A 27,859-nucleotide genomic window follows, 5' to 3' on the forward strand; every position below is an offset into this window, starting at 1 on the left:
GTTCATTTGCGACGACGACAAGGACCTGATTGTCATAGCATTTTTATAAAAAAAAAAACTGTATTGCCTAAAAAAACACCCTGTATATGAGAATGGTGAGCCAATGCAAAAGTCATGAAAAACTGATTGAAACAAAACAAACTGCCTAAGGTTCAGTAATGAGCTCCCACCATGCATACCCATATTGTACTCTGAGTAACACACAACAGAAGAATAACCATGCAGAAGGACAGGCAGTCTGCTCTTGATGCCCTGACCTTTTGCCTGTTTCATCTTTTGTTGTGCATCTTATTTATTTGGTGTAGTATGTACCAACCATCCCAGCAACAAGTCTTTGCTACTGTCAGTAATTATGCCAACTCTGCATTTGTTATTCTCGCCACTGGCTCTGAAGTGTGGCAGGCATGAGAGGTCTAAGAAACATTGCATATTTCTGGTTCCCAAAAAGCCAGCTTCGCCACAATACATAAATATTACAGTGAAGCATGTGCACTGTATTGTGGTCGAGCAGCACAAAGTGGAAAACTGCCACTACACATGTGCACGCTTGCCATCCATTGCCACAGTGGAAGCACTAATATGCCTAATAACAGTACTGGCAGGCCTACAAGGCTATTTCATACATGGCTGTGGCAACTTGGGCCCTTGAGGGCAAGAAAAAGGGGACATTCACATTTTCTTTTAACTGTCTGATATTTCTGACCATTTAGCGGTGCCTAATAGTTCGAAAAATCCAATCTAACAAAGAACTCTAAGCATAGGAGCGTTCATTTTACCTTAGACACCCAATTATCCATTTCCAAGTCAGACATCCAATTATCCAAGTGCCCAACATGCTTTCATTTGTCCAGAACAGATGCCGACAGAATCTTTACTAGATTAGGTAATACAAGGCAAATTACTCTAACACAGGTCTCGTGGAAACTATGCTCAAACAACTGGCCAATAAATTCTAATAGAGAAACTGGGCTTATATGGAAAAATTCTCAAATGATCCAATTTGGCCAAGTTGAATGCCATGAGATATTCAAGCAACTAAACAGCAAAACAAAGTATTAGCTATCAAATCATTATTTGAGCAATTGGAAGGTTTGTCTATGAAGTCTAGTGCTAATTTGCATAAATTTCTTAAAAGCATGTCAGCAATGCTTCTACCATAACCCCACTGTAGGAACTAGTAGTACTACCATGCAAGCACCCGTGGGAAAGTCATGCACCTTCTACAGAGTTGATTCCACCTACGTAAAACCCACCTTACTGACAGGAAAACAGTCATGTTGTTTTCGATAGAGCGCAATCAGAGATGGGAGAAGCTTCGGCAGTTGCTCTTCCAGCTTTGACTTGCTCAGAAGCTGTGCCATGTAGCCAAGGGTTACAGCTGACTCAGCTCGAACCTGGAAATAAACAAACAAATTTAAAGAGTCCGTCCTGCAATATGGAAAAATTATGCAATGCCTTAAACTGAAATGAAGATTACCCCCCATCAGAATTGAGCACAATGTGGCAAAGAAGTGTTCCATGCATAAAAAAGTAAATTGACTTTTAAGAGGTGTAATGAACCGCTGATAGTGCAAACTTTCTATTGGAGATTTCAGGCTATAACACGGAGTGGCGAGAAATTATGTTTAGCTTTACATTAAGGATAGCACACTCACATAAAACTTTACAATAAATTTCACAGAGATATTGGTCACCAACTGTGGATGCCCAGTGGATATGCTGTAATGCTGCTGAGCATGAGGTCATAGACTTGACCTCAGCTGTGGCTGTTAGAATAAAATGGAGGCAGAATGTAGAATTGCCTATGTACAGTCATGGACAACTGAAATAAAAACAAATTAGGGCTAAGCAAAGCACATCCTTTGGTTTTTCTTTTCACTGTGATGCCTAAAGGGATACTGCACAAAAATATGAAAAAATGACGAAAACATCAAAATTTGAATAGGAAGACGCAACTGTTTCCATAAACAGTGCTCATTTCACAGATTTTTTAACAGATGGCTGTATTTTTAGAGGATTCTGAGCGTGCGGTGGCTGCATGCCAGCATGCACTCACACTCCTCCAAATGACTGTACGTGACTGTACTTTCGACAACCTTAGGTGGTCGAAATTAATCTGGAGTCCCTCACTATGACGTGCCATGTAATTGAATCGTGGCTCTTTCATATAAAACCCAATACCATTTGAATTTTTTAGATACAGGTATAAAAAATTATACTGTAAAATTTCAATCAATAAAACACTTCATTACACCACAACCTTCACGAAATAAAATTTATATATTCTATTTTAATGATAAAGCAGCATCCCTACCCTTGTACCACGCTGAAAGTAGGCCATTTTCTCTTCCATAATAAGCAGCCTGTTAAATCTTCCTCCTTTATTAACAAATCCCACATCAACATGGATATGGTTCCCTAAAAGCAGCTTATTTTCTAAATTGTATGTTTCTTTTTTTTTTGTGCGAGCATAATTATCAAAATTTGATTTACTAGTGATATTTCACATAGCTGCTAGTAGTTGATGACTTTTTCATTTCACTTTTTTCATAACATTTTCATTTATTTTCATTCTAACTACCTTCTGTCATTGCACAAGACCTGCAGCCCTGAAACACCTTTCCAAATAATCATAGAACGAACTCGCTATTGAACTACACCGCCACGAAAATCTCCTGTTGGAAAAAATTTCAAATCCTTAAAGTATAAGCGGGAGTTGTGGGTAGCTATGCTACATGCGCGTAGCTGTCCCGTTCTTTTTTCATCCCCACTACACGCAAAGAAGCTAAACAGGCAAGAAGCGGGGGGGGGGGGGGGGGGGGGGGGGGGGGGGGTGGGGGGGGGGGGGGGGGGGGGGTGGAATAAGGGCAATGCCCGACCCAAGAGCTGTAGGTACTCTCCAGGGCCGTTTTATTATAATTTTTCCCGCAGGCAGAAGTGCCTGTGGCCATTACTGGGTTAATATGCTCAAAAAGTGTTTCAGTGCCCCTTAAAGAAGGACATACTGCTGGGCCAGTTGGTACTGCGAAGCTGACGTGGGAAGTTAGCACAACAAAAAGAAGTACACAGGTAGAAAGGAGAATGACGAAAAGCTTGTCACTTTTTTTTCTGTCTGTGTGTGGCCTTTCATTGCATCAACTCCCCACATTGACCTGCATTGCACTAAGTAAACATTAAATATACAAGCAAGACATGCCACTACTTGTGACTGGCCAGATGGGCAGTACCGTAAATATGACACAAGCTCTACTTAGCTGTTATGAACACACTTAAAAGACAAAGTACAAGGTCATATAAAAATGGTGGCAACGAACCTTTGCTTCCCTTGCCTGCAGCCAGTTGGCTAAGAGAAAGTCAAAGGCACTGATTATTTCAGTAGCGAAGCTAGCCTTTTGCACAGATGGATCGGGTGCTTTTTCAATGTTGCTCAGATACTCCACAATTGCTTCAGAGAATCTGCCGAGCGCTGAAAAGGAGAAAATAAGGTAAGACCACTATAATGCAAAATGCAGGGTGTGTGTATTAGTGGTATATTTGTCATGCCCTGAGGTAAGAAAAGAAAGCAAATTTTTATCAAAAAAACCTTGCATCAAAGGACAAGGAGTTCCTAAAAGGGGTAGATTTCATATGGCATGGTGCCAATATCTATGCACGTTTTCACAGCAGTGCTTCAATCAGCATAACAAAAATAATAGCTGGGGCTTTATGTACCAAACCACAACGTGATTATGAGGCATGCCGTAATGGGAGACACCAGATCAATTTCAACTACCTGGGGCTGTTTAACACGCACCTAAATCTAAGTAGTTCTTATATTTTGCTCATCTAAATATAGCCGCTGTGGCCGAGAATAGGACCCACACCCTTGAGCTTAGCAGCGTGACGTCTTACCTGCTAAGCTACCATGCAAGATAACCACCATAACAATGAAGAGAAATACAACCACCCACTCAGTTAAGCTCATGGCTTAGAGCAGTGGTTCTTGAACAGGGATACGCGATATGCAGACCTTTTGGGGTCAGCGAAAGCACTCCTGGGGTCTGTGAAGCCCTTGTGTGCACGAGCAAGCCCATCACAAATTGCGCCCACAAACCAAAATGGAGGAGGCAAAAGCAAAGTAGAGGACTCATTTTGATATGCATGCCAATAAACCAGTATCCATTTCACTTTGTGAATGCTTTCATTCTTGTCACAATGGTAAACAAGTGGGCTATGCAAGATTGCAAACATAAACTTTGTTGCAGTGATGAATGCATGCAGCAATGCACTGAATGCAACTATTTCTGGCTACAGATGAAACTTGCAAAAACACCCTTTTTCTGATTTAAGGGACAAACACATTATCAGTTTTCTGCAACAGCCTCCCTGCTGCAACACACCTTAGCGGCTAATAGCCACTGAAGTGAAAGTTTTCAGGTCAATGAAGCAAGTGACACGACAATGCTGATGTGCCCAAGGTGATGCCAGGCCTTATCTGCTTCTCTTCGAACCGTAGTGCACAGCGCTTTAAAACAACTGTTGACGATCACACACTGCCCCACTTTGAGAATGATTGATTTGTCACTTCACCAATTCACACAAAAAAAGAAAGACTACTCTTCACAGCATCCAGATTGCAAAGTGCATGATGTGGTCAATCCATCTTGCGTGCAATGCAGCAATGACGAGTTGTAGGCACAGAGTTGAACTCAACTCATCACAGCTTTCACTCATGCTACGGGCTTGACAGAAGTCATCATTTGTCATTTATTTTTAGTGCATGCGTGTGTGTGTGTGTGTGTGTGTGTAATAGTATCATTTGTCATTTAGGTCAGTTTATTCTACTAACCACTGTTTTGTATGAAACACAAACTGCAACCGGTTTTTGTTACCTGAAACGGCGACATGCTCGGCCAGGTTGGTCGGCACGAGCATGCCCTGGCCATTCCCTGGCCATTGTTCCAGCCACTAGTCTTGCCCTTGTGTGGGTGTTGATATGCTTGAGTGCTTGAAAACGGCCCCACTTCGGTAATCAGCATCCGGTAAATGGCAGACAAGACAGCACTGTGCCACGTACAGTACTCACGCTTTGAAATAGGACAATTTAGTGCTAAGTAACGCACATACTTTCATTTCCACCGTCTTGAGTTTGGGCCATATCGGCGCAATTTTGACTCACGTAGATGAGAGCCAACATTATCTTTAGAGATCAGATTCATCGTGACATGACGTAGTTACCTCTAGCAACTGCGCATACGAGTCATACTAAAAATTTTATGTCTCGTTTGAATCCGTGAGTACTGTACACAGTTGTATGATGCCGTGTAATCTACTTTACAAACTTACTTTCATTTTAATGCTTTCAGTGTTTTTGCAATCCCCTTTGGGTTAGTAGCATATGCGAAGTCCTGCCATGTCATATCGAGACCATGACCTCGGATGAAACGTACCTTTCTCTCTCACTAAATTATAACAGTCCATTGTAATTGATGTTGACTATATTTGTATTGCCTCGAAAATTTGTTACTTGAAGACCCCCACTGAAAATGCAATCAATTTTGAAAAGCTATTTGCTGTAAAAAGCAATACCATGGTGGCTTTTAAGGGATACCAATCAATATCAATGGTTTAACTCTCCTTTCTTTGAGAACTCAGCATAAAGATCTCATTTGTACTACACAAACCATGCGATTTCAAGTGCCTTTTTGTTTTTGCAAAATAGACTATAGAATGCATTCTGAGCACACTATTTTAGCACCAGTAATCTAGAGGTATGCTTAAAGAAACTTCCTAAAGCTGCGAAAATAAATCAAGAGGTCATGGTACCTAACACATTTACATGGCGTAGATGTTATGATAAAAATGACTCATTTCAGAATGCCCATGCACACCAATTCATAATGCATGAAATAAAGTTCACAAGTATGAAACAAGATTTCATTTGCTTACCAAATGCCATAGCCCATTTTAGCTGTTCTGTGCGAGCTCCACTTAACATTGGTAGCATGGTGCCAAGTAGGGCTTTAAGAAAGGGCATGATACCAAATGCTGAAAAAAGAAAAAACCCTTTTAAGTGCCCTGTTACAAAATGTCCTTATGGGTCGTTACTAGGCAAGAGCACATTCAGCAAGATAATACTGAATCTGAAGAGATTTACGTGCAGAACAATTTACAAGTAGAATGCAATCATAAAAGAACTGATGCAAAATTAAAATTTACACTAAGGCCCCACAATTAACATGACTGCAGTAATGCCTTTGTTCATTTTATGAAGTAAAATAATTAATGCTTGTTTGCAATATGGGAATCGCATTACATAAAAAATCGCGAAGTTATTTTGCCAACTATTCTAGACACAGAAAATAAAAACTTTTAAAGAGTTGCCGATGACAAGCCAACCAAATTTATCTACAAATTAATAAAGCCAGTTCCACTGAACACCGAAAAAAAAACAAAAAAAAACAATGAATTGATGCTACCCCACAAAAAGTTTTTATTTTATTGACTCGATCAGCTGTGGTCCTGTGTTCTTCCTTAGTCTTTGTGCTTTTGCCATCATAAATGTATACCAACATGCCCAAATGGCAGTTATTCTATACATCATAGTTAATTCATAGCTGCGGTCAAGCCTTTGTTTTTTCTGGAAAATCTTTACAATAAGGTTTTTACCCATTCCCACTTTCCTGCCATAAAAACAATGATTTATTGATTTTGCTCAGAACTCTTTTGAAAAGGCAAATTTGACTTGGCACACAAGTAATTGTGTCCAATAAAAATTAGTGATATTAGCTAATAATTCTTGCACAATGTAGTGCAGATTTGAGACTTTAGAAACGACTCTTTCTATCTTAAGACCAAGACACCAAACTTTGAAGTTGCTGGCGTTCAGATTTCTGATGTTACATTCAGTTTTAGTTTTCTCCCAGTTTTCTCTCTCTCTTATGATAACTTCAGGAATCATTGAAAAGGAAGCGATTAATAAATGTAGCCCACTTTCTATTAATTTGAAAGTTTAAGCTGCAACAAATATAGCATAAGGGTGGGGAGACACATTTCGACTTCTTTCAAAGCCAAAGTGTCTCCGATAATGCTACTGACGGTTCGCAAGCGCTAGTCCAGCGAGGGTTTCCAACACAAGAGGGTGTGGCAAGGAGCCCGGCTGAAATTTGGCTTGGACCAGCTCCATTGTCTCGTGGGGATGCTGTCTGCCTAGGGCTATCACTATTCGACAGAGAACACTGTCTGTTGTCATCTCCTGCATAAAAGAAAAAATTAAATAAGTAAACTGCAATCATAAATAAGCCAGCATCGGCTGACATTGTCGAAAACCAGGATGACAGTTGAACACATAGTGAAAGGATATTCAACACAATGACGTATGCATACCTGCAAAACAATTCGCAAAACAAGCGGAGAGGGGGGGGGACGCAATGACAAAAAAAATGTGCACACGCTTTCATTCATTGTTTTTCAGAGTTGCACTAAAGTCATACACAGCTCTGAATGATTGCAGTAAAGCTTTGGGATGCCGGCGATAATACCGGTGCTTGTATTTGTGGCTCGCATGCATAATTACCTAGACATGCATGCAGGGTAAAAAAAAGCAGGTATGAAAAGTGCTCTTAATTTCTGAATTAGTATCATGACACAAAGCAGCTTTATACATTTTTAATAGGCATGTGCGAATAGTAAATTTTAGGTTCGAAGCGAATAGTGATTTGGTCGAATAATTTTGAATCGAATTCGTATTACAATGTTACAAACGTCTGCGATTCTCGCGCGCCCCTTCGTCAAAGGAAGGGCGCCGTGGAGTTGGGATGGAAACTTCCCACAACTGACTTAGCGGGAATGGCACCTCCGATGTTTTCCCACACCTGAAGCAAAAGGCACGTGTTAATGGAATGCATCTGCGGTGGTGATGCGTACGCCGCGAAAGAATTTGGCTGCTTTGGCAGCTGACGTTGAACCAGCGAAGAGCGCGGTCAGTGATGTTGCGAGTCTTGTGTAGGCGGCAAGCGCGGAGTGTCCCGCGCAACGAATAAAGTCAGCTGCAACACCGGGCCCCCTCGCTGTCTATCGCAGCTACGAGACCATCAGCAGCACCACGTCACCTCCCCTATGAGCACCATGAGCTGGCATGGTCCGTATGAAACTTTTCATTGTGATTTTTTGTCACCATTTTTTTATTATAACCAGCTTTAAGTATCATTGTATTAGTGTGCACTGTGTCGCACAAGAAGCTCCGAAGTGGGAGCAGGGTCTTTCTCAATATTTTTCTTTCTTTTGAATTTCGGTTAGTCTCCATTGTGTTATCTTATTAACGTACCGCGTAGTATTGTTTCATACCTGTAGTTATTCATACAGTGCATAGTTTAGTGTGTCGTTTTTTCATCACGTATATTTTTGTTTTCCTCTTAGTTGATTTTGATATCTCTGGCCATCTGCCCTCGTTCTAATTAAATGCTTGTTTGATCTCTATGCTAAATGTCCGTGTCTGCTCAATGAGTCCATCAGTCAACCCGAACATCTACACGTGCAAACCCGCACGGATCGACCGGCCATCAAAAATTCGAAATGCACCACTTCTAGGTTTTTCAAGCATCGCAGGACTAAGCATAAAGTGGAAGCCTGCCAGTCTGCAGCAACGTCATCGTTAAACCGGCGGGGCCTCACCAACGTGTGTGACATACATATTATAAAAAAATGAGCATATCTGTCACGACCCAACTAACCTGCACAATATTTTTTAAAATTGAAACAAGGCATGTGCAAATGTCATTCTTTATGGCTTAAAGGGAAGTGGAAGCAACTTTGAATAGTAGCAGGATTTGACTTTCAGTAGAATGCAAGTGATAACCTTTAAAATACGTTGAGTTTTCAAATTTATTATATATAGAGCATATAAGCCAGTATAACAAGCTTTTAAGCTTCAAGTTTATGAATTGATGTGAGGGTAATATGCTAATTTAATATGCTAGATTTAGGTGCACGTTAAAGAACCCCAGGTGGTCGAAATTTCCGGAGCCCTCCACTACGGCGTCTCTCATAATCATATCGTGGTTTTGGGACGTTAAACCCCAGATATTATTATTATTATGCTAATTTAACCTTGAAGTGGGGCTTTGTGGCAGTGTGGATTTCCCCTGGATAGGTGTATTCACAGTATAGCACCCCTCCATTGCAGTGAAACCACCTTTACAGGTGGTTACATGCGGTATATAAATGTCTATTCGTTCATTTTGAATACTTCGAAATTTAGAATACCGTATATTGCCGATTATAAGTCTATGTTTTTTTCATATAAATGACCATCCAAAGTTCGGGGATCAACCTATAATCGGAGTCGCCCTATACGCGGAATCGTAAAGTCGACTTATCTGTGGGGTCCGACAAAAGGTCGTCGCCCTCAGATTTCCTGCTGTTCGACGCATCGATAACATCAGCCGCAGAGGCAGCGGAGTAGCGGCAACAGCTATCTCCCAACGCGTGCGCGCTGCTTCCAGAGCCGGACATTTTTGCGATCTGCCACAACGATCGCAAAACTATAGCGAAACCACGCGAGGCGAAACTACGGAGCACGTTTAAAAATCACCACCGCGCGGCATTAATGTGAACTGCTTGGGAAACACAGTCTCTAAAGCAGCATTTCAAATCTTTGATACAGGGCGAACGATGCTCTATGAATAAAGAGGAATTTACCTTGCGATGCGCCCTGCAGTTTTGTTTTCAAACAATAGAAAAGATTCGTTGACAAACCATTGGCATTCCACTGAAAAGCTGGCAGCGCTGTGTGGGCTGGCAACACTTTATGGGGAACTAAACCACATGACCAGTCACATGCGCACACAAGGAGTTTTCGCGTCTTTTTGCACTCACGCCTGCTCGCCATTTCTGCATTTCGCTTCGCTCGCGAGCAGTGGTGTGCACGATTTGCGACGCTGCCAAATGGACGCCAAGATGCCACCGCTACGCCGGCAACAGTACAGTGCTGCTTTCAAGAGGCAAGCGATCTAACATTGAAGCAAGGCGCAAGTTTGATGTGTCAGAAAAGTGCATGAGCAAATGGAGAAAACAAAGGACCAAGATCTTCTCGTGCGCTGCTACATGCCGTTCCTTTCGCGGACCGAAGTCTGGACGATACCCTGCCGTTGAGGAGGCGGTTCGAGATTGGGTTCACAACCACCAGCACCCGTTCCGACGGCGAGCAGCAGCAGTAGCTCACATGATGGCAATGACCGTGACTGCGTCCTTCGCTCAAGCGACGACGAGTCGCAAGCAATGTTTTACGGGCAAATAAATGTTTCTTTGCATCACTCCCTCTTCTGAAAAACTTATTGGTGAGCTATGGCCGCAGCATGAGGCTGTGTTCGGAGTCAACTTTTTTTTTCCCCTAGAAGGAGTTGCAAGTTGGCGGGTCGGGGGGTCGACTTATAATCAGAATCGACTTATAATCGGCAATATATGGTAATTTAAATTCATATCGAAGCGAATTCGAATACTCAAAATGCTCAACTATTCGCACATGCCTAATTTTTAAGCAATGCCTGCCAGTGCAGTGCAGGCTGATAATGATCAGAGGTGACCTTCTCAATCACATGACCTTCTCAATGATTTTTTTTTTCATGTCAGACGTGTAGGTTTTCATGTCTGATGCTGACAGAACTGTTAATGCTTACAGAAACACGTATTTGCATCTCGCAGAGCTAGCAATGTCTGGTTCCCCAGGTCTGCTGCTATGGGTAGCATAGTGGTGGCTGCACAAGCTGAGGTGATGTTAATTACTGGTTTGTGTTAAAGGGACACTGTAGGCAGCTGTTAAGTCTATCTTCATTGTTAAAACACCATTATGAAAACCTCAAAGGAGTTATTTCGTGCCTAGAAAACGTTAAATTTAGGAAAAAAAAATCACATTCCAAGGGTAAGCCTAACTCTTGTGCAATCCAAATCACCCACCCCTAAGAAGGATATGAGATGTCGCATATGCCATCACTGCCCTTTATGTTGGTTTCAAACAGCAGGCCATACAGCTATTTCACTTTTGGACCCACCGTCATGTGACCCTCTATTTCTGGTTTGGGGAGTCTGTGGTGGGTGTGTGGGGCATGTAAACTAGAAATGTCAAAAACATTTTCGCAACCCACCCCTCCCCGCCCCTGGCGACGGCCCACACACTCGCAGGGTGTGGTGTGTCAGCAAGACAGTTTTGACAGTTTTCTTTTTTCAGCAGCTCTTCGAGAACATGTGGTTTCTGTTTGAAAACACATGCAGCATTGTTTACGTTGTTTTTGCATGTACTCTTTCTACCGTGCCCATGCTCTCTCCCTCTCGTTTTGGTCTGCACATGTGCATAGCACAAGCGGGTGGACCACGTGTAGTCCTGCTCCCATGCGACTCAGCCACCCGGCACCCAGTCTATTGTGTGAACCGACCATTAGTGCTCAACAGGCAACACTATTGTTTGAAACACGTTTCATGTCTGAAACTCAAAACCACGGCCAGAAAGTGAGCTGACAACAAAACATGGATGCGGCATTTGATCTACATGCAGTTAGAGTGAGGTATGTGATCAAGCAAAGCTAGCAAAAGCACTGCACGGTAACAAAACTGGTGAAATGGGAGGAGGCAAAACTTTTCGACTACCAATGCTGATGTCAAGAGATGGCGCTAAACATGGTGCCCATCATGCTGTTTCCCGCTATTGAATCTGGCACTTGCATTACCAGAAAGCATAGCTACTGAGATTGGTAGCTGTTACTCAATGGAGATGCGAGTTTGTGCACCACCTAGGCTAGTGACAAAAAGATGTTTTCTTCAAGAATCAAACAGAAATAGATGACTAGCATTTTATGCAGTCTTATAACTCTCCCGTCAAATCTGAGAAATCAACAGCTATGTTCCACACATTGTTCCTCATACCTAAAAATTCAGGTTAACATGAGCCCACAGTATTTTGTTTAAAGCCTTCAATATCTTTTGGTAATTGTAGCAAGTTGTTTGCAGATGCCATATCCAGTGATGCTACCGAGGACTTCTGATTTGGAGCAATTTTTGGAGCCGCAAGAATTTCTGTTTGGAGCACTTTGGAGCAGGTAATTTTGCATCTGGGAGCACTCTGGAGCAGGTAATTTCACATCTTGGAGTACATTGGAGAAGCAAATTGCATTTACATTCAAGCACCACAATAATTATTATGGGGCTCTTATGAACAGCTAGAAATATTTCAATTCATTGCAAATCTCATGGAGAAATTTCAGCAGTGCTCCTTATTTCACTCAATATTGCAAAGATAAGGGCATCATGCAGTTGAGTGTTCTGCAATAACCTCTACAGATATTATTTTTGACACTAGCAAATAAACAGAATACTGGAGCAATAAAATTGTACTTTATGAAATTACATTCTAAATACGTCTGTGTAGCAGACTTGGTTGACAAATGCCACAGTGTACAACAGCGCCTCAATGCTAAAGAGTCACATGTTACCAAATGCATCCCCCCCAAGACAACTCCAAGGTGAGAACCAGGTTCTTTTTCTCCTTGACTGATTGTACTGCTGGGCGTAACATGACGTCACTTAACTAGCCTCAAAAAGCCAACCTCCCCCGACACTCCCTTCCCTCTTTCTGAAGCCTCTCTGTGCTGTAGCAAGACCATTCTCGCAGTGCTTCCAGACTACTATTGTGCATGCAGTGGGGTGCCTGGAAGATGGAGAGCGGCTTCAAGTCGAGCTTCCGCAAAAGTGTCCGAAAATGCGTTCAACAGGGGACTACGTGATTTAACAAACTTCGTTTTCATTTTACAGCAAATCTGTTTATGGCCAGGACATTCCATTTGTACGTCGAAAGCCCCCTAGTGCCCTCTAGGGTGCAGTGCAAAAAGAAACAAAAAACCTCATAGGGTATTTATGCATTTGCCTAAGACGACTCGAAGGTGAAAGCCATCTCTTTTTCTTTTTTCCTCTCACGCGATAAACTGATCAGGGTATTTTATGCATTTGCCGAAGATGACTCAAAGGCGAAAGCCATCTCTTTTTCTTTTTCACATGATAAATTGATCCTCCCCAGCTTCTCAGCTCCCCCCCCCCCCCCCGAAAGCTTTCTGCACCTAACGTGGTTTTGCACCGCCTACATGATCAGCGCACCGATCACTGAGGCAGTGCAAAGCGACAATGTCACGTGATGACGTCATCGTGTGACGTCACGGTGTATGACGTCATTATGGCGTCACAAGTTTTGGCAATGCAAAGATGAAGCGAGGTGGCAGTCTCCGTTGCACGGAGGGTGTATGCGATAACATCACTCCGCGTGCGGCACCTGCTGTCAACTGCTGATCAAATAGAGAGGAAACGTCCTGCCCATCTTTCGTAAGGAGTATGAAGGGACGCCAGGGGAGGCAGGGGGCTGCGACACTTGAAGGGTGCAGTAGCTGGCGCGCACTATCTCGAGGCATCAGGAGACTGCTCATAAACTTGCTGTGCTCTCAACGCTCACTTCGTGTAAAGAGAACTGACAGCACGAAAAGCGCTTCGGTCCCTAGAGCGACCATGTTCCCTTAAACCAGCATTTTGTTGAATTACACGATATCGAATCCAAAAGGATTAGCTGCTAAACTTACTTCGTATAGCAACTCAATTTCTTGGTATCGCATGCACTGCTTCGCAAACTGATTATTTTTAAACCGCCCGCTATTGACCCTGGAAAGTGAGGGGCGGACGAGTAACATGGCGTAGCCGCTTCACAGCGGGCCTTCCGATGCCTGCCAGGGCAGTCAGCGACGGGCCCGCTACTGACAACTGCGCATATTAAAACCGAATTGTGGCTGCTCCGACTAGGAGGCATGCTTTTATTAATGACACGACATTTTTAAAGAAGCAAGCAAGAAATTCAAATTGGGACCCTAGCACTCACGAGCTCGAAAGGACAGAACCTTTTAGGGGGTATTTACCGCAAGAGTGGTTACAAACCTGGACGTGCTGGTGGCAGAAATTATGAAAAAGCTCTTCTGGATGATCTTGCATGGACGCGAAGCACAGAAAATTCGATATTGTTCCATATATCTATTGCAAGCATTCCCGATTTCATTCTGCGATGTCCCGAAACATAAGGGAGACATTTTAGCGGCACACGTGTAGTTATTACTGAACACTACTTTAATTACATGCCGTGCGACGCTTGAGGTGAGCTACCAGCGGCGTTTCTGGAACAGACATTGTCCGCCGATGAATCGCCGCCACACTTTCTTGCTACCGATAGGCCTAGACGTAACGAGCCTCTGCAGCGAACATGTTTTACCGTCGAGCCGACTTGCACAACAGAAGCTGCGTCGGCACTGTATATGGTGTTGTGGCTTACTCGTTTAGCATGCGTGAGCGCTGTTTATTCAACAGAATAATTCTCGGTCCGTGGTTGCAACTTTGGCGGCCCCATGATCAAGCTGCATGTACATGTTTTGACGCGCCGGAGGTGCGATTGCCGGTGGTAGATGCCCCCAAATCTGACCCTCTGGCACAGTTTGGCGCAATTTCCGCCGATATTATCAGGATGGCGCAGTAAATCCAATTTGGCACACTTTGGCGCAGGAGTGGAATCACTGCATATCAACATTTACATCTGAAAAAATAGAACTGCCTACACAGATGCAGCTGGTCATAATTTTATACACTTCTACCATTTTTACTGAAAATGCAGTTAAATTACATAAATTCTGCAAAAAACTAGACAATAAAGGCACTACACCACCTACAGGGCAACATGATGCGAAATCAACAATCAAGTTTCAGAAACAGAACTTTTGTTCATGTCAAAATGCTGGGTCCAGCAACATTTCTTGTTCTGCGATTTCTTATTATTTTAAGCCTCCATGTTCCCCTGAACTTCTCCCTTGATTGGATTGTACTGTAACGCTACATAACATAACTGGGCACAAATCAGCAATAGTAATTTACCTCAACTTCTCAGAGGCAATTCAGTTCAAAAGCGTCAATGGCTGTTATTTCTATCGACAAGTTAACTGCAACATTTTCTTTGGTGCTATCTGCATGGTTCAGGACAGCCACAACCCAGTCAAACATTCTTTCTAAATAGGTACAACTATAGAAGCAACTGAGCCCTATATTTTACCAGAAATAAGTCATTGACAAGTTATCTACAAATTACAACACAATGGGATTTCTGTTCGAATATTTAATAGGATCCAGTGCCAGGTCCCATTACAAATATTTGTCGCACACTGAATGTATCATGGTGTTGTCTAGGCAGCGTTTAACCAAAAAATTTTTTTCGAAATTGCTCCATTATTCCAGGAGTTAGAAAACATTGAAAGGTCCAGGCTGCCAGGAGGCAATAATAATGATAATTGTTGGGGTTTAACGTCCCAAAACCATGATACGATTATGAGGGACGCCGTAGTGGAGGGCTCCGGGAATTTCAGCCACCTGGGGTTCTTTAACGTACACCTAAATCTAAGTACATGCCACGAGCCAATCTTCACAGCCAATGTAGGTACGAACCCCCTCCTCTTTCAACTAGTGTACACAAGCAGTGTTCCTTGCCTGCATTTCCCTATGTACTTGAGCTGAAGGCCACGTCATGTTCAGATCATGAGAACAGTCTCTTCTTTTCTGTTTAATTTCCTATACTGCTTTGCAGTGCATTTCCAGTAGAGGAACTGTACATTCCACATTGGGGTCAGGTACCATGGTTAGTGATGTTACAAGTTAACATGTGGTTTTATGGCACAAAAGCAGCTGAAGCTATACTACACCAGTCACAAGTTGTTAAGTACTGAATAGTTAAGGTTACACAATTTTAGAATTTACTTAAAAAGCCAGTTTCCTTTAAAAAAGTGAAGACACTACACAATGAAATGAGTGGGTCCTCTCCTAGGATTAGACTGGGGTGCAAGGCTAATAATTCGGCAAAATTTTTTCATCTTTGTGTTTCAAACATAGGGGGCACATGATTAGGATATACTACATGACTGTTAACAGTTCCAGGCATTTTTCGCATGGTGGTTGTTCCCTTCTAAGCAGTTGTGAGGTATGTGTGCCCTATTCCGAGTCTGCATAATATAACCTCAATAAAACATTCTTGGTGACGAGGTGTTTTGCATTCACTAATTAACAGCTTAACTAGATTTAGTTTATTTTCACAGGTGTCCCACTATTGTTGCCACTTCGATAACAAAGCCAAACGAATTGTTCGCTGGCTATCTTTTACAGGAATTTTTATTTTTTTAACTGGTTTCTGTGCTGCCAAAGAAGCACTAGTGTGTGTTGCATGGGGCACTTATTTGTGCAACCTCAACATTCGCACAAAAATTTGGCTCCCTCAACAGGAAGGGTGCATGGCCTACTGTGTAAAATTTTGACCAGTTTCATGCCACGTGGCTGCTTCATACTTGGCAGATGTAATTATCACCTTGTGTTCAATGCACTGTGTTTGTTCATTCACAATGCCCAAACATGTTGAGGGCCCTGATTAAAGTGGCGATTTGGGCGTGTTGGTGCATAATTGAAAAAGACTGCGCAGCAAGAACAAACTGACTGACGGAGCAAGACAACAAGGACAAGCACTGAAATTGGAGCTCGTCCTTGTTGTTTTGCTCCGTCCATATGTTCTTTTTCTTGCACCACAGTGCTTTTCAACTGTTGAGGGCCCTTAAAGAAATAAAAAAAAACCTCAAGTCTAAAAATTTGGGGGTTTAGAAATACAACAGTTCTACCATCGTCTTAAGCTAGCAACATCAGAATAGAGAAATGCTGAAAAAAGCAACACCACTCACCTTAGTACGTGTCATCTCCTCAATTGTAGTCTTACAAACATTGTTTAACAGTGCTTTGTCTAGTTTGTCAACAGAATCTTTGCACACTTCGTGCATCACAGTGAACAGCAAGTTTTTGTGAGAGGATGACAACTGAAAAAGAAATGAAAGTTTTGTTGCATTACTCCGTGAGGCAATGTCTGCATCAAAAACCATGATCAGCCAAACAAGAACTACTACTGAGAAAGTTATTTTAAGCTTCCATATTAAAAAAATAATGAAATCAGAGACAAGATGGAAACAATGTTTACAGGACAAAAGCAAATTCGTAATGCAAGTTTAGGATCAGTGCATGTCCTGTCAAGTTTAATGCTCCGTACGTGTGAACGAAAATCTGCACTCGGCAATTATATGCTCACAATGCTCAGACATGCAGAGGATTGCTTGTAGGTGCAATACACAAAAAAAAATGCAATATTTACTTTTGACTCCTTGGTCAAGTACTCATGGCAGCTACTCAATACAAGATTAGGCCAATGGTTGCCGATAACTTGTAGTGAGTGACTGACTGCACGGCAGACGCTGTCTTGTTTGTCTCCCAAGCTTTCCACAAGGGCTGCAACAATGCCTGAATGAAAGAAACGCTCACTTAGACATCCAGCAATTGTATGAAAGTTCTTTCCCACATGGCATAAACTCCACAATTGTATTGGCACCAGGTAACCTACAATATTATGTCTGTTCAAAGGATGCATGGCCAAGTACCATCAAAAGCAACATCCTGAATAATACAAGAATAATTTTTTTAGGACAAACTTTCTTACAGCTTGGAATGCAAAGATACTTTGTTGGTCATATATCAAGTGTGTACTGCAGCATTCAATTTAAGTTAATAAGTATGAGCTGCAGCAACGGCGACAATAAAGAATTGACAGTTTTGACCTAAGAGCAAGTCATTGACAGCGATAGCAAGCTTTCGCAATGTGCATGAAATCTCCATACTGTGTTCTAACTACATATGGGAACACCATACTAGCGCAATGCAGCATGCAAGGAAACTTCTGGGCAGAAGCAGCAGTGCTTTGGCACCAGTTATTGAGCATCTCAGAATAGTGACATGATGATGATCGCTGCTGCTCGTGTTGCAGGTGTCCCACCTCAATGATGCACAAGATAAAACTCTCAATGATGCACAAGATAAAACTAACTCAGTGTTAATTCCCTGTGAAATACTGGATAACATGAACTTGATGCTTACTGCCCATTATGCTAAGACTAGCGGATGCCCACAGCAGATCAGCAGAAATGCTAAGGTGTTTAATGGCACAACACGCATGCCACTAAATGAAGGCGAAACCCTACCCTGGCTCTGCCACTGAGGTGACTGAGTGTAGCACTGATGGTGTGCCTACTTCTGCTGTTTTCGCAACAAAACACTCTGCGTTTCTGGAGACTCCCTGCACATCTGTATCAGTGATACTGGGAACATGTGACAGTGCCAACGACGCAAGCAACCCTTGAGTGCCTGTGTAATTGCTATCATAATAAAATTTTTTGCAGCAACAAAGACAACCTAGATTTAGCTCTTAATGGTACAGTGCCCTTTTCCTATGGCTAGCTATCAGCGCATCAGATAGAAGCACCTTGCAGCACTAGGAGGCTACGTATTCTCACAAAATGCTCAATGCCATAGTGAAACCATACCATCAACCTGGCCGCCCGTCTTGAAAGAAGCATCTGTAACCATCTTCAATGGTCTTACTTCTATGCTTGCTTGATGCTGGTCAGTGACATGGCTGAAGAAGGCAAGAAGCACCCAATAAAGTATTAAAATACAAATACAAGATAACAAATTGATTCCTGCCTAATTGTGCAATTTTTGAAACTATACAGTTCCTGATTGCCTGTTTTTTAAAGCAGCACAGTGAAATGAAAGCTAGCAAAAAACAAACTTTTACACATTATAGCAAGAAACAAGCACATTACGGTGTCGAATGATGCGATTGTGAAATGCCTCAGATAAAACAAAATTGCCTTTATGCAGTGACTGTGAACCACTGTACCCATAAAACAGAGTTTTACCAGCAGTATTTGAAAGCTTAATGTATAAGAAAGCAAGACAGGAGGGGGGGGGCATTTGGAGTGTTAATAGGAAGAGTCATAGCCCACATAATTCCAGTGACTTACTGCTAGTCTTGTGGCTATGTGTCCAGAAAGGACATTTATGTCTTTAATTTGTGCACAAGTGTGTTTATATATGATTTAACAGACACATTCTTTTCTACTGATTACGCTGTCTGTGCTCTAACTGTTGAATGCTTGCCAGGTTAGAATAACTACAATTTTGACGGTTACTGCTAATGCTAGACACGAGAATGTACCGACCTGCTTAGCATAATTAGGGTAAGGCTAGATCACATCAATTAATGCTGCTGGCTATGGCATCTCATGAATAGGAAATAAAAACAGTGCATATTTAATACGGTACAATAGCACATTCGCGGTCTACCCACTAAGCTGTCAGTGAGGTAAACTTCATTTACAAATGGCCCTTTACCTAAGCCATCCACAGCATGCGGTAGAGGTTTGCTAGCATTTCATAACGCAGCTGGGGCCATTCGAGAAGCCCTCCAAAACACCGCCATCAGATGGGTTTTAGAGGATGCATTAAATGAAGGTTACAAATATAGTATACCTGCAGCAAGATTTTAAATACCTATTTCAAGCGCAGTATCTGTCAGTGAGCTGAAAACACAATCGAATGATCCCTTGCGATTAGTCATGCGGTGTGTGTTCAACACTAACCAAACACCAAGCGGCTCATGTAGGCTTCTATTTTAGGCAGTTAATGTAAACATCCTAAGTTAAGGAAAACGAGGCGACCAAAAGGGTCAGCAAGAAGCTAAACTGCTATCAAGTTTTGTAGACACGCCTCCTTTAGCAAGCCGGTTTCCTTCCATGTTTATCAAGGCATGTGCTAAGTACACTCATCACTACTATTAACCTCAAGTCAGCAGGGAAGCTCGATTGCTGCGTTCACTTTTGCATACGAAAGCAGGGACAGAAAGCAGGCATAGAAATATAATGTCTGCGGTGCTGTAACTGTAACCTGAGCACCGGTGACACACCATTTAATATACTCACAAGACTTTCGCGTTCGTAGTACCAACATGACCTTCGAAGATAAGGCATCGTCAATGATCAATTAGTTTAACGCACGCGAAATAAAGAGCAAATGCAAGGTGCAAATATCACACTTGTAGCAACACACAACCGGAGTCTCCAACAGGCGCACAGCCCTCCATATGCAAACATGTAAACGTAAACTAGCGCCTCCTCTGGGCGGTGTTCTGTGGCGAGAGTATACGCTACCCTCGTTGCAAGGTACCCGCCAATGAGTGAACGACAAATCTTCGGCTCTTGCAGAACACTCGAGGGGGGTTGGGACGATTTTATTTGAGCGGCGTGTGGTTTTGCTGCTTTATGCATACAAAAATTCCTGTGAACTGTGATCTTCGTTCGTATTCAGACAGCAAAAGGTACGTGCACCATGCACGATCACTTCCTTTTTAGCGCGCGGTCACGGGCAGTTCGGAATTCGCGATCACCGCGGAGGTTTGGTCAATAATTGATTCTTGCCTTTTCTCCTTACTAAGATTTTGCCACGCGTTAAGGAGCTTGCTAGTCGACAGTATCCGTTAAACTAATCATTTTAGTCGACTTGCGCTCAATCTGTGTGAAAGTCTACCGTTTGATAACTGTTTTGCCTTCGAGGTCACCCACAGTGCGTTTTACGTAGCGTATATCATGCGCGATTTATTGCGGCGTGGTGCTCTCCGGCGGTTATGTTTTTACGTCATACGTGATAATTGTTTATAGATTACCAAAAGTGATGCGGTTCCGAATAGTAGCTAACTTTTCCTGTGCATAGTGCGCGAAGGTTTCATGTTGTTGCCACAGAGTCTTGAACCTCGACGACGACTATTTACGCTCACGAGAAAAAAATTCTGTCTGATGCAAGGTAACGCTAAAACGCGAGCTTTTTTTAAAAGCATTAGCAGCACTTCTTACCAAGATGTTTGTCACTGCGCTTAGTGATAAGCGCTCAAGCTACACATCATCACTTAGTAAGCGTTTTGTTTTTGTTTTTGTTCTTGTTGCGGGCGGCATCGCGCGCTTGATGTACGCGAAGTTGAGACCTTCGTCTATTGTAAAGCTCTGTAAATTACAATGCCAATTGCGTGCTCTCAGGGCATTACGTGGACCAGCTGCGGAATAGCTATTGTGTGCATTTCTCGTTTCCGAAGCTGCAGAACTGTTTATTGGAATCGACCTTTGCGTGAACACTTCGCTGTTTGCGCTCGGAAACCAGGAAACAAACGCAAACTATCATCTGTGTCCTTGTCGTGCGCGAAAGAAGTGCGTCAAAGAGACACGTATGTTTTTATTTATTTGTTTTTTTGTGTGTGTATACGTGTGCTTTACAGGAGGCAAGCATTGCGGGGAAGTGCATTTATGGCTGCTCAAAATATGAGCACTTGCCTTGTGATTCGGGCGCCCAACCAAAAATTTGGAGACCAACAGGTTTATTGTTCCTTGGACTGGTCCGTGCAACAGCTCAAGCAGCACCTCTCCAATGTTTACCCAAATAAGCCTGTAAGTAAATACATGGAATTAGCGTGTGACAGGTAAAGCAACAGTGTATAATACTCATGCCAACACTTGCAAAATAATTCACATGTAAATGCTTAAGTTCGTGAGTTTTTCGTTGCGCTAATGTGGATTGTTTATAATTCAAAGTATTGTTAGCTCAAGTTCGTCATTATCACCATGTATGTGTGCTTGTACTCCGATTTCATGTGATTGTGCTTTAATCACATTATCATTTTACCTTATTTTCCAAAACAGTGTTGTGACCTTTGCCTTCTTTCATGCGCGTATAACATGAGAAACTTGTGCATGGCATTCGTGAATGCTGTACACGATTCATTGTGCCACATTGTGTGTGAGTGATGGCAACCTTTTGAACAGGTTGTTGGGGGATTAGGGGAGGGTAGGGGGGTTGAGGAGTTTGCAGGCTCACTTTGTTCAGAATTAATGCTAATAAGCAAATTTTTCTTGAAAGCAGCTTCCATGTTTATATGTATATGCTTGCACAAAATTTTTTATTACTGGGTGGTTAGCAAGATTCACAAGCAGTGCCCTTTGCTGTACTGGTCCAGTAATTTGTAGCAGTGTGCTATGTTCAATTCTATGCTAGACTTATCCACCGCTGACAGCCACCTCATCCTGTTGATATAGTGGGCGGGCTGTTGCTCCGACTACTGGCCAAGCATGAAGAGGCATTGACATTGCTACAAAATAATGGCCTCGAATTGCTGCATGTGTGGTACTATAAAGTGTACAGATTGATTGTGAATGGTGTTAAGTAAAGATAAAAGCTGTCTAATAGGTTGAATCCAGTTAGGCAATGGATATTCAAGTTTAGAACTGTCAATTACTTATCCTCATGAAAACAGGTAGTTTTTGTGGCATTGCTAGTCACCTAATTGACGTGTTTTTACCATAACAGAGCAAACACAGCAGTATTTATACAAAGCAGCAGCAGGGGGAACATAATTTAATTTTTAGGTAACATAGTTAAGTTACCATTGAGTGGAATTTTTGATCATTTTTAATCTGTTGACATTAGTTTCACGTGCCCCTTGAGTTTTCTTTTATTCAGACCAAAAGTGACTTCAGTTTGCTTTTTTTTTTTATGGCATACCTGCAAATTTCATTGTTCCCAAATTATTTCTAAAGTGTTTTAAGCAAATTTACTTCTGACTTATGCTTTTGCTAAATTCAACTTGAAATATCCACATTGCCAAGTTTTGTTTTCAATACTTAAATTTTGTGACGGTCAAGTCTGTATACCTGCTTCTTGAATCTCAAAGTTTCTCTGGACGGGGGGAAAAAAATGTACTTGACACATTGTTAGCCAGAAAGCGAAACTTAGTTGTGAGCTTGCCCAGCATTGTCATTTGGCTGTGTTGAAAAGGTAAAGTTGCATTTCAACTTCCCGACTGTTGTCATTGAGTATTATGGCTAAGACTGATACTTATAAATGTTTGCTAATGAGGACAAGCAAGTGGACAGGTACAAGGGCCAACTTCAAGATCTTTAATATAATGTGTGATATTCATGCATCTAAGAAAGTGCACCTGTTTCTTTTAAAACCTTTTTGAAGTTATCATTCGTTTGTATCCACTTGCTTGTCCTCATCAGTGCATTTAAACAATTTGTAGTTTTATGGTGATGCAATGTTTATAAAAGTTGCATAGAACGTGAAGCACCTGCCCTTATTTTTTAATATAGGCCACTCATGGCGTTTGTCTTCTGCCTTTTCTTTAAGCAAATGAGTTCTCAACACATTGTTATAAAAAGTGCATGATTTTATAAATGGTCACAACTTCGCATTAAGAGTGGTGTTGTCAAATTTTGCGTCATGCCGTCATATTGCTGCATTGTGTTGCTCCTGCATATGAAAAATTGTAACAAACCTGTGAATGCTGAAAACACATTGGTGTTCTCAATAGGACGAAGTTTAATAAATTTGTTGAAAAACATCCATGAAAAATAGTAAATTTCTGTTCTCACGTGCAGAGGCCAGAAGATCAGAAGCTGATCTATTCAGGACAGCTGCTAGAAGATGAAATAACCTTGAAAGATGTGTTTCGCATGGTGAGTGAAAGGTACTTTTTGAATATTCAGTGATAAAAGAGTTTACTACTAGTGGGCTGCTCAGCAACGCCCAAGAAGTTGTGTTCTTTTGTTGCTGATGGTAAGAATCATCGTTCAACAGCTTGAATGTGCATGTAGCTTGGTTGTTGCCTTCTGTCCTTTTTATTTTTTGCATGTGTGTCATATTTCTTCTGTTTTCTCTTCTTTTGTTTTTTGCATATTTATATCTGGTTGATCGCTTATGCCTCTTGTATGTACTAATAGTAGATGCCAGAGTGTACCAGGTGTTTAAAGAACAGCTGCCTCCTGTTAAAATTGTGTATGCGAGTCAAAAGGCTAAGTTCTACTGGCCATGTCTATACTAGGTGTGAACATTAATAATGGAGGTAAGTTTTAAACAAACCTCAGTAATAATATATCAGTTAATGACTTAGCTGATGTTGCGATAGTGAAATTCAAGCCAGTGAATACTATTAGGAGTGATGGCTTTGTAGGAGTTCTGATACCAGTAGGGCTTTTTACTAGGCTTGTGCGAATAGTAAATTTTAGGTCCGAAGCGAATTCAAAGTGAATAGTGATTTAGTCAAATAATTTCGAATTGAATTCGAATAGTATATATCACATATTATAAAGAAAATGGAGCATGTTTGTCGTGACCCAACTAACCTACAAAATATTTTTTATAGTTGAAACAAGGCATGTGCAAATGTCATTCTTTTTAGTTCAAAGAGAACTTTGAATAGTAGCAGGATTTGACTTTTGGTACAATGCAAGTGATAACCTGTAAAATATGTTACGTTCTAAGATTTACTATGCTTACAGCATTAAGCTGGTATAAGAAGCTTTTAACCTTAAAAAATGATCAGTTGATGTGAAGGTAATATGTTGGGCTTCGTGGCAGTGCAGATTTTTCCTGGAAAGGTGTATTCACGCTATAGCAACCTTCCACTGCAATGAAACCACCTTTACAAGGGGGTTACATGCGGAATAGTATAGTACACCTATTCGTTTATTTTGAATGCTTCGAAATTTCCAATAACTTAAATTCGAATCGAAGCGAATTCGAATACTGTAATATTCTAAGGGCTCGAATATTCGCACAAGCCTAGTTTTTACGTGCATGTCTTGTGGTAAATTTCTTTGGCATTGCACGACATATTCACACAATGCCATCATATGGAGTGAAAGATGAAACTGCTTGTAAACATAGTTTGTTTGTGGATGATTTTGAAGTCTGTGTCGAAATTAGCACCAGTCTTGGCGTTCCTTCTTAACAAGCACACCTTGAGTGCTGGCCAGCTTGCATTGTGTAGTTACAACACGTGAACTAAATTTTATCGGACAATTATCTCTACCACTGTTGTCAGCAGAAAAATTCACTTTGAATCCCCACTTAAGCAATTGAAGACGATAATTCATCTGTAGCATGTAATATTCCTGCATATGCATAGTGTTAAACACAGTACTGGATATCGGTAAATTACTGGCTCTGGGAAGTTCTGCACTGGTTTACACAGTGTATATTGTGTGTTTGTTAGGTTCAGGATGATTCCTTGTTCCAATAGAGCTGTTTGTCCATTTCTTGAATTGCCTACATGAAGTGTTCTGTTATTGCTCTTCTACACAGGATCTTGGGAAGACTCACATCCTTCACCTGGTTTGCAGAACAGCTGGAGACTCTTCTGACGATTCACGTTCTCCCATTCCCCATGTATGAATTTTTCTGTATTTACTGTTTGTGCCACTGCAGAAACTATGCTTTAGTATTTTAGGTTCAGAGAAGCAGTTAAATGCGTTCTATTCTCAGGTTGCATGCATGTACATATGTTCTAAAATATCAAGTTGTAGAAATAATGTTCGTTCTATGCATATAAAGTTAAAACATGTCAATGTGTCACTAGCTTCCTGTGTATCAAGTGCAAGCACTTGACAGACAGGAAGGCTGCTTTTAAAATGGGTTCCAATTGGTCCGAGTGGTTGCACTCAAAGGATTAAAATTGAAAGGTTTCCTTTTACGGGACATTGACGAGGTTTTATTGAATGCGATTGTGGGGGGGTTTTGTTGGATAAATGAGGTGTGCATGAATCGCGTTAAAATTGCCATATCACTGACACATGCAGGTGCACGCACACACTCACAACAGTGTGTTCTGGCAAACTTCGGCCAAGCTACCATGATTAAAAAAGGGGCTGAGAGGTACAACAATGGAACATTGTTTTGTTAGCTACTACCGTGAACAAACTGGTAGATTTTTCATTTAGCATAAATTGCTTCAGTAGTGAAAATAATTACTAAACTACTTATTAACTTGTATAATTGTCTAAGCTTATATGTCAAATTGTGCATGACATATGAAAGTATCATGTTAAATTGTTTCCAGGCCACTACATCATTCCTAGTTATTCATCCTGTATTCCAAAGTGGTGGTGTGAAACTGTAATAATGGTGCTCACTGAGCATTGCAACAGCAGTGCTCTCAAAAAACGGTTTTAACATACCTCTTGTCATCACTATAGGAAAGGGTGCAGCGCTCTGACATGCAGCATCATGTGGCCATTTGCTCATAGCAAGTAACAGCTAAACCATTGCCACTGAGCACAGTTAGCTTTTTCAAAAAAATACCTTTCAAGAGTGCCGCTCTTGTGTGCTCAGTTTGCACCCTTAATCATAATTTGTGGCATACCTTTGAAACACTGGAAAACAACTAGGAAAGATGTAGTGAGGTACAAACACTTGGATGTGATGTTTTCAAATGTATTTTCACATGCGAGCTTCGACAGTTACAAAAGTAATTAGAGTATTTAATTTTCACTATTGAAGTAATCGATGGTCAGAAAATTCAACTTGTTCAAGGCAGTGGCTAGCACTGTGGGACTACCTGTGGTAGTCCCATTGTTGTATCTTGTCTCTTTACTTACTTTGCCTGTGTTCACTGGGACACACGGTGTATATACACACACATACCATATTACACTCATATAAGGGCAACACCTTTTTTTTTCCTTTCGTGATTTTGATTAGGTGCTGTCCATACATGGAGGCAGCCCATTTCAGTTCGGAGATTTTTGGCTCTGGATATTAGAATTCTTTCTTAGCAAAGTAGTGGTGCTGCCATTTTCGTAATACATTACACTTATTCACTGTTTTTTTTTTACACTTATTCACTATTTTTTTTTTGTTTTTTTTTTTGTCAATAGTAAATGCCAATCTCGAAGGCCTTGCTTTCGTGAGCAGTTACGTCATAGACGCCATCTTTGCAATTTGAATCTCGAAGGCCATGCTTTTGTTTGCATCAATTGAAAGATTCTGTTGCTTGCGCCTCTCATGCGGCTAATATTACGGTCAAACGAGGCCAAACTGCGTGAAAATGCACCATGGCCGCTCTCTTTGGTAGTCACTCGGTCGGCTCCGAGCGCACTTCGCGACGTATCATACGGGAACGGTCCGACAGTTACGACGTAACAGCGGGGTTCCCAATACATTGTATCCTATGGGAGCTATGCCGGGACCGGCGGAAAACGACGTAACAGCCGGGAAAACGCAGCAGTGAGGAACGTAACAGCGGGGTTCTACTGTATTGAGATATGTTGCAGACATATGATCTTTACAGTGTCATACCTGCCAAGTCTCCCGGATTACCCGGGAGACTCCCGGATTTTGAACGTTTCTCCCGGTTGTACGGGTCATAGAGAAATCTCCCGGAAATCCAGTTTTGCCCCGCGCGTCCAGTGCTTTGTCTGGCCACATAAGAAAGGTTGTCTGGCCACGTAGTAGAAAGGATTCTTCTTCTTCTTTTTAACGATGGTAGAAAGGTTCAACTCAGTTTCATTGCGCATAAAGTAGCTGTGCACTTTGCGCCGCAGTCCAGCACTTAAAAGGGTAGCCGATGTCTGTCGAGATAGCGCGTTCGCCAGCGCTCGCGACCGTCCCCGTCTCAACGGCACCCCTCGCGCGACGATGACGGCCGGGTCGTTTCATCTCTGCTTCAACAGCGTTCGTCCCTAGCGCTAGCGCGCATTTACTCGCACGTGAAACAGACGATGCGTAAGCGAGGTTATCGGTTTGGACTCTCTACAGATCAGCGGCGACCGCAAAATCCCGCTGACAGTAGGCAGTTTTAGAATTGCGTACGCTAAGTTAGCGTTTGCCGCTTTGCGGCCCGCTATTTCAGTCACTTACCGGAAGCCCGCAAGCGCTTAGCGTACGACGCACGCACAGGCGCAGTTGCGCTAAAAGCCAGCGCAAAGCTTTGCGTACGCTGTTCTAAAACTGCCTAATGTACATATAATTGCTATCGCAGTACACCACCCCCCCGCGGTCGGCATACTTTATACCCCCTCCTCCCGCGGTCGAAATATTTTATACTCCCCCCCCCCCTCTCCCGGATTCCGTTTCT

General features: G+C 42.0%; 2 protein-coding genes across 2 annotated transcripts in view; one reads left to right on the top strand and one right to left on the bottom strand.

The window, feature by feature from the left end:
• LOC119371990 (maestro heat-like repeat-containing protein family member 1) overlaps positions 1-20,080 on the bottom strand; it is a 169,441-nt gene extending 149,361 nt beyond the window's left edge. The window contains exons 1-8 of the mRNA XM_037642438.2: positions 19,884-20,080; positions 18,444-18,535; positions 17,222-17,367; positions 16,761-16,892; positions 7,078-7,234; positions 5,929-6,027; positions 3,315-3,466; positions 1,254-1,394 (exon numbers count right to left, since the gene is read on the bottom strand). Coding sequence (XP_037498366.1) covers positions 1,254-1,394; positions 3,315-3,466; positions 5,929-6,027; positions 7,078-7,234; positions 16,761-16,892; positions 17,222-17,367; positions 18,444-18,486 — 870 coding nt within the window. The 5' untranslated portion in view covers positions 18,487-18,535; positions 19,884-20,080. The remainder of the gene's footprint in view (positions 1-1,253; positions 1,395-3,314; positions 3,467-5,928; positions 6,028-7,077; positions 7,235-16,760; positions 16,893-17,221; positions 17,368-18,443; positions 18,536-19,883) is intronic.
• A 26-nt stretch (positions 20,081-20,106) lies between these two features.
• LOC119372004 (homocysteine-responsive endoplasmic reticulum-resident ubiquitin-like domain member 2 protein) overlaps positions 20,107-27,859 on the top strand; it is a 33,455-nt gene continuing 25,702 nt past the window's right edge. Inside the window, exons 1-4 of the mRNA XM_037642441.2 lie at positions 20,107-20,278; positions 21,227-21,395; positions 23,385-23,462; positions 25,090-25,173. Coding sequence (XP_037498369.1) covers positions 20,223-20,278; positions 21,227-21,395; positions 23,385-23,462; positions 25,090-25,173 — 387 coding nt within the window. The 5' untranslated portion in view covers positions 20,107-20,222. The remainder of the gene's footprint in view (positions 20,279-21,226; positions 21,396-23,384; positions 23,463-25,089; positions 25,174-27,859) is intronic.

The sequence above is a fragment of the Rhipicephalus sanguineus genome, chromosome 1 (assembly GCF_013339695.2).
Source record: "Rhipicephalus sanguineus isolate Rsan-2018 chromosome 1, BIME_Rsan_1.4, whole genome shotgun sequence".
Lineage (NCBI taxonomy): Eukaryota > Metazoa > Arthropoda > Arachnida > Ixodida > Ixodidae > Rhipicephalus > Rhipicephalus sanguineus.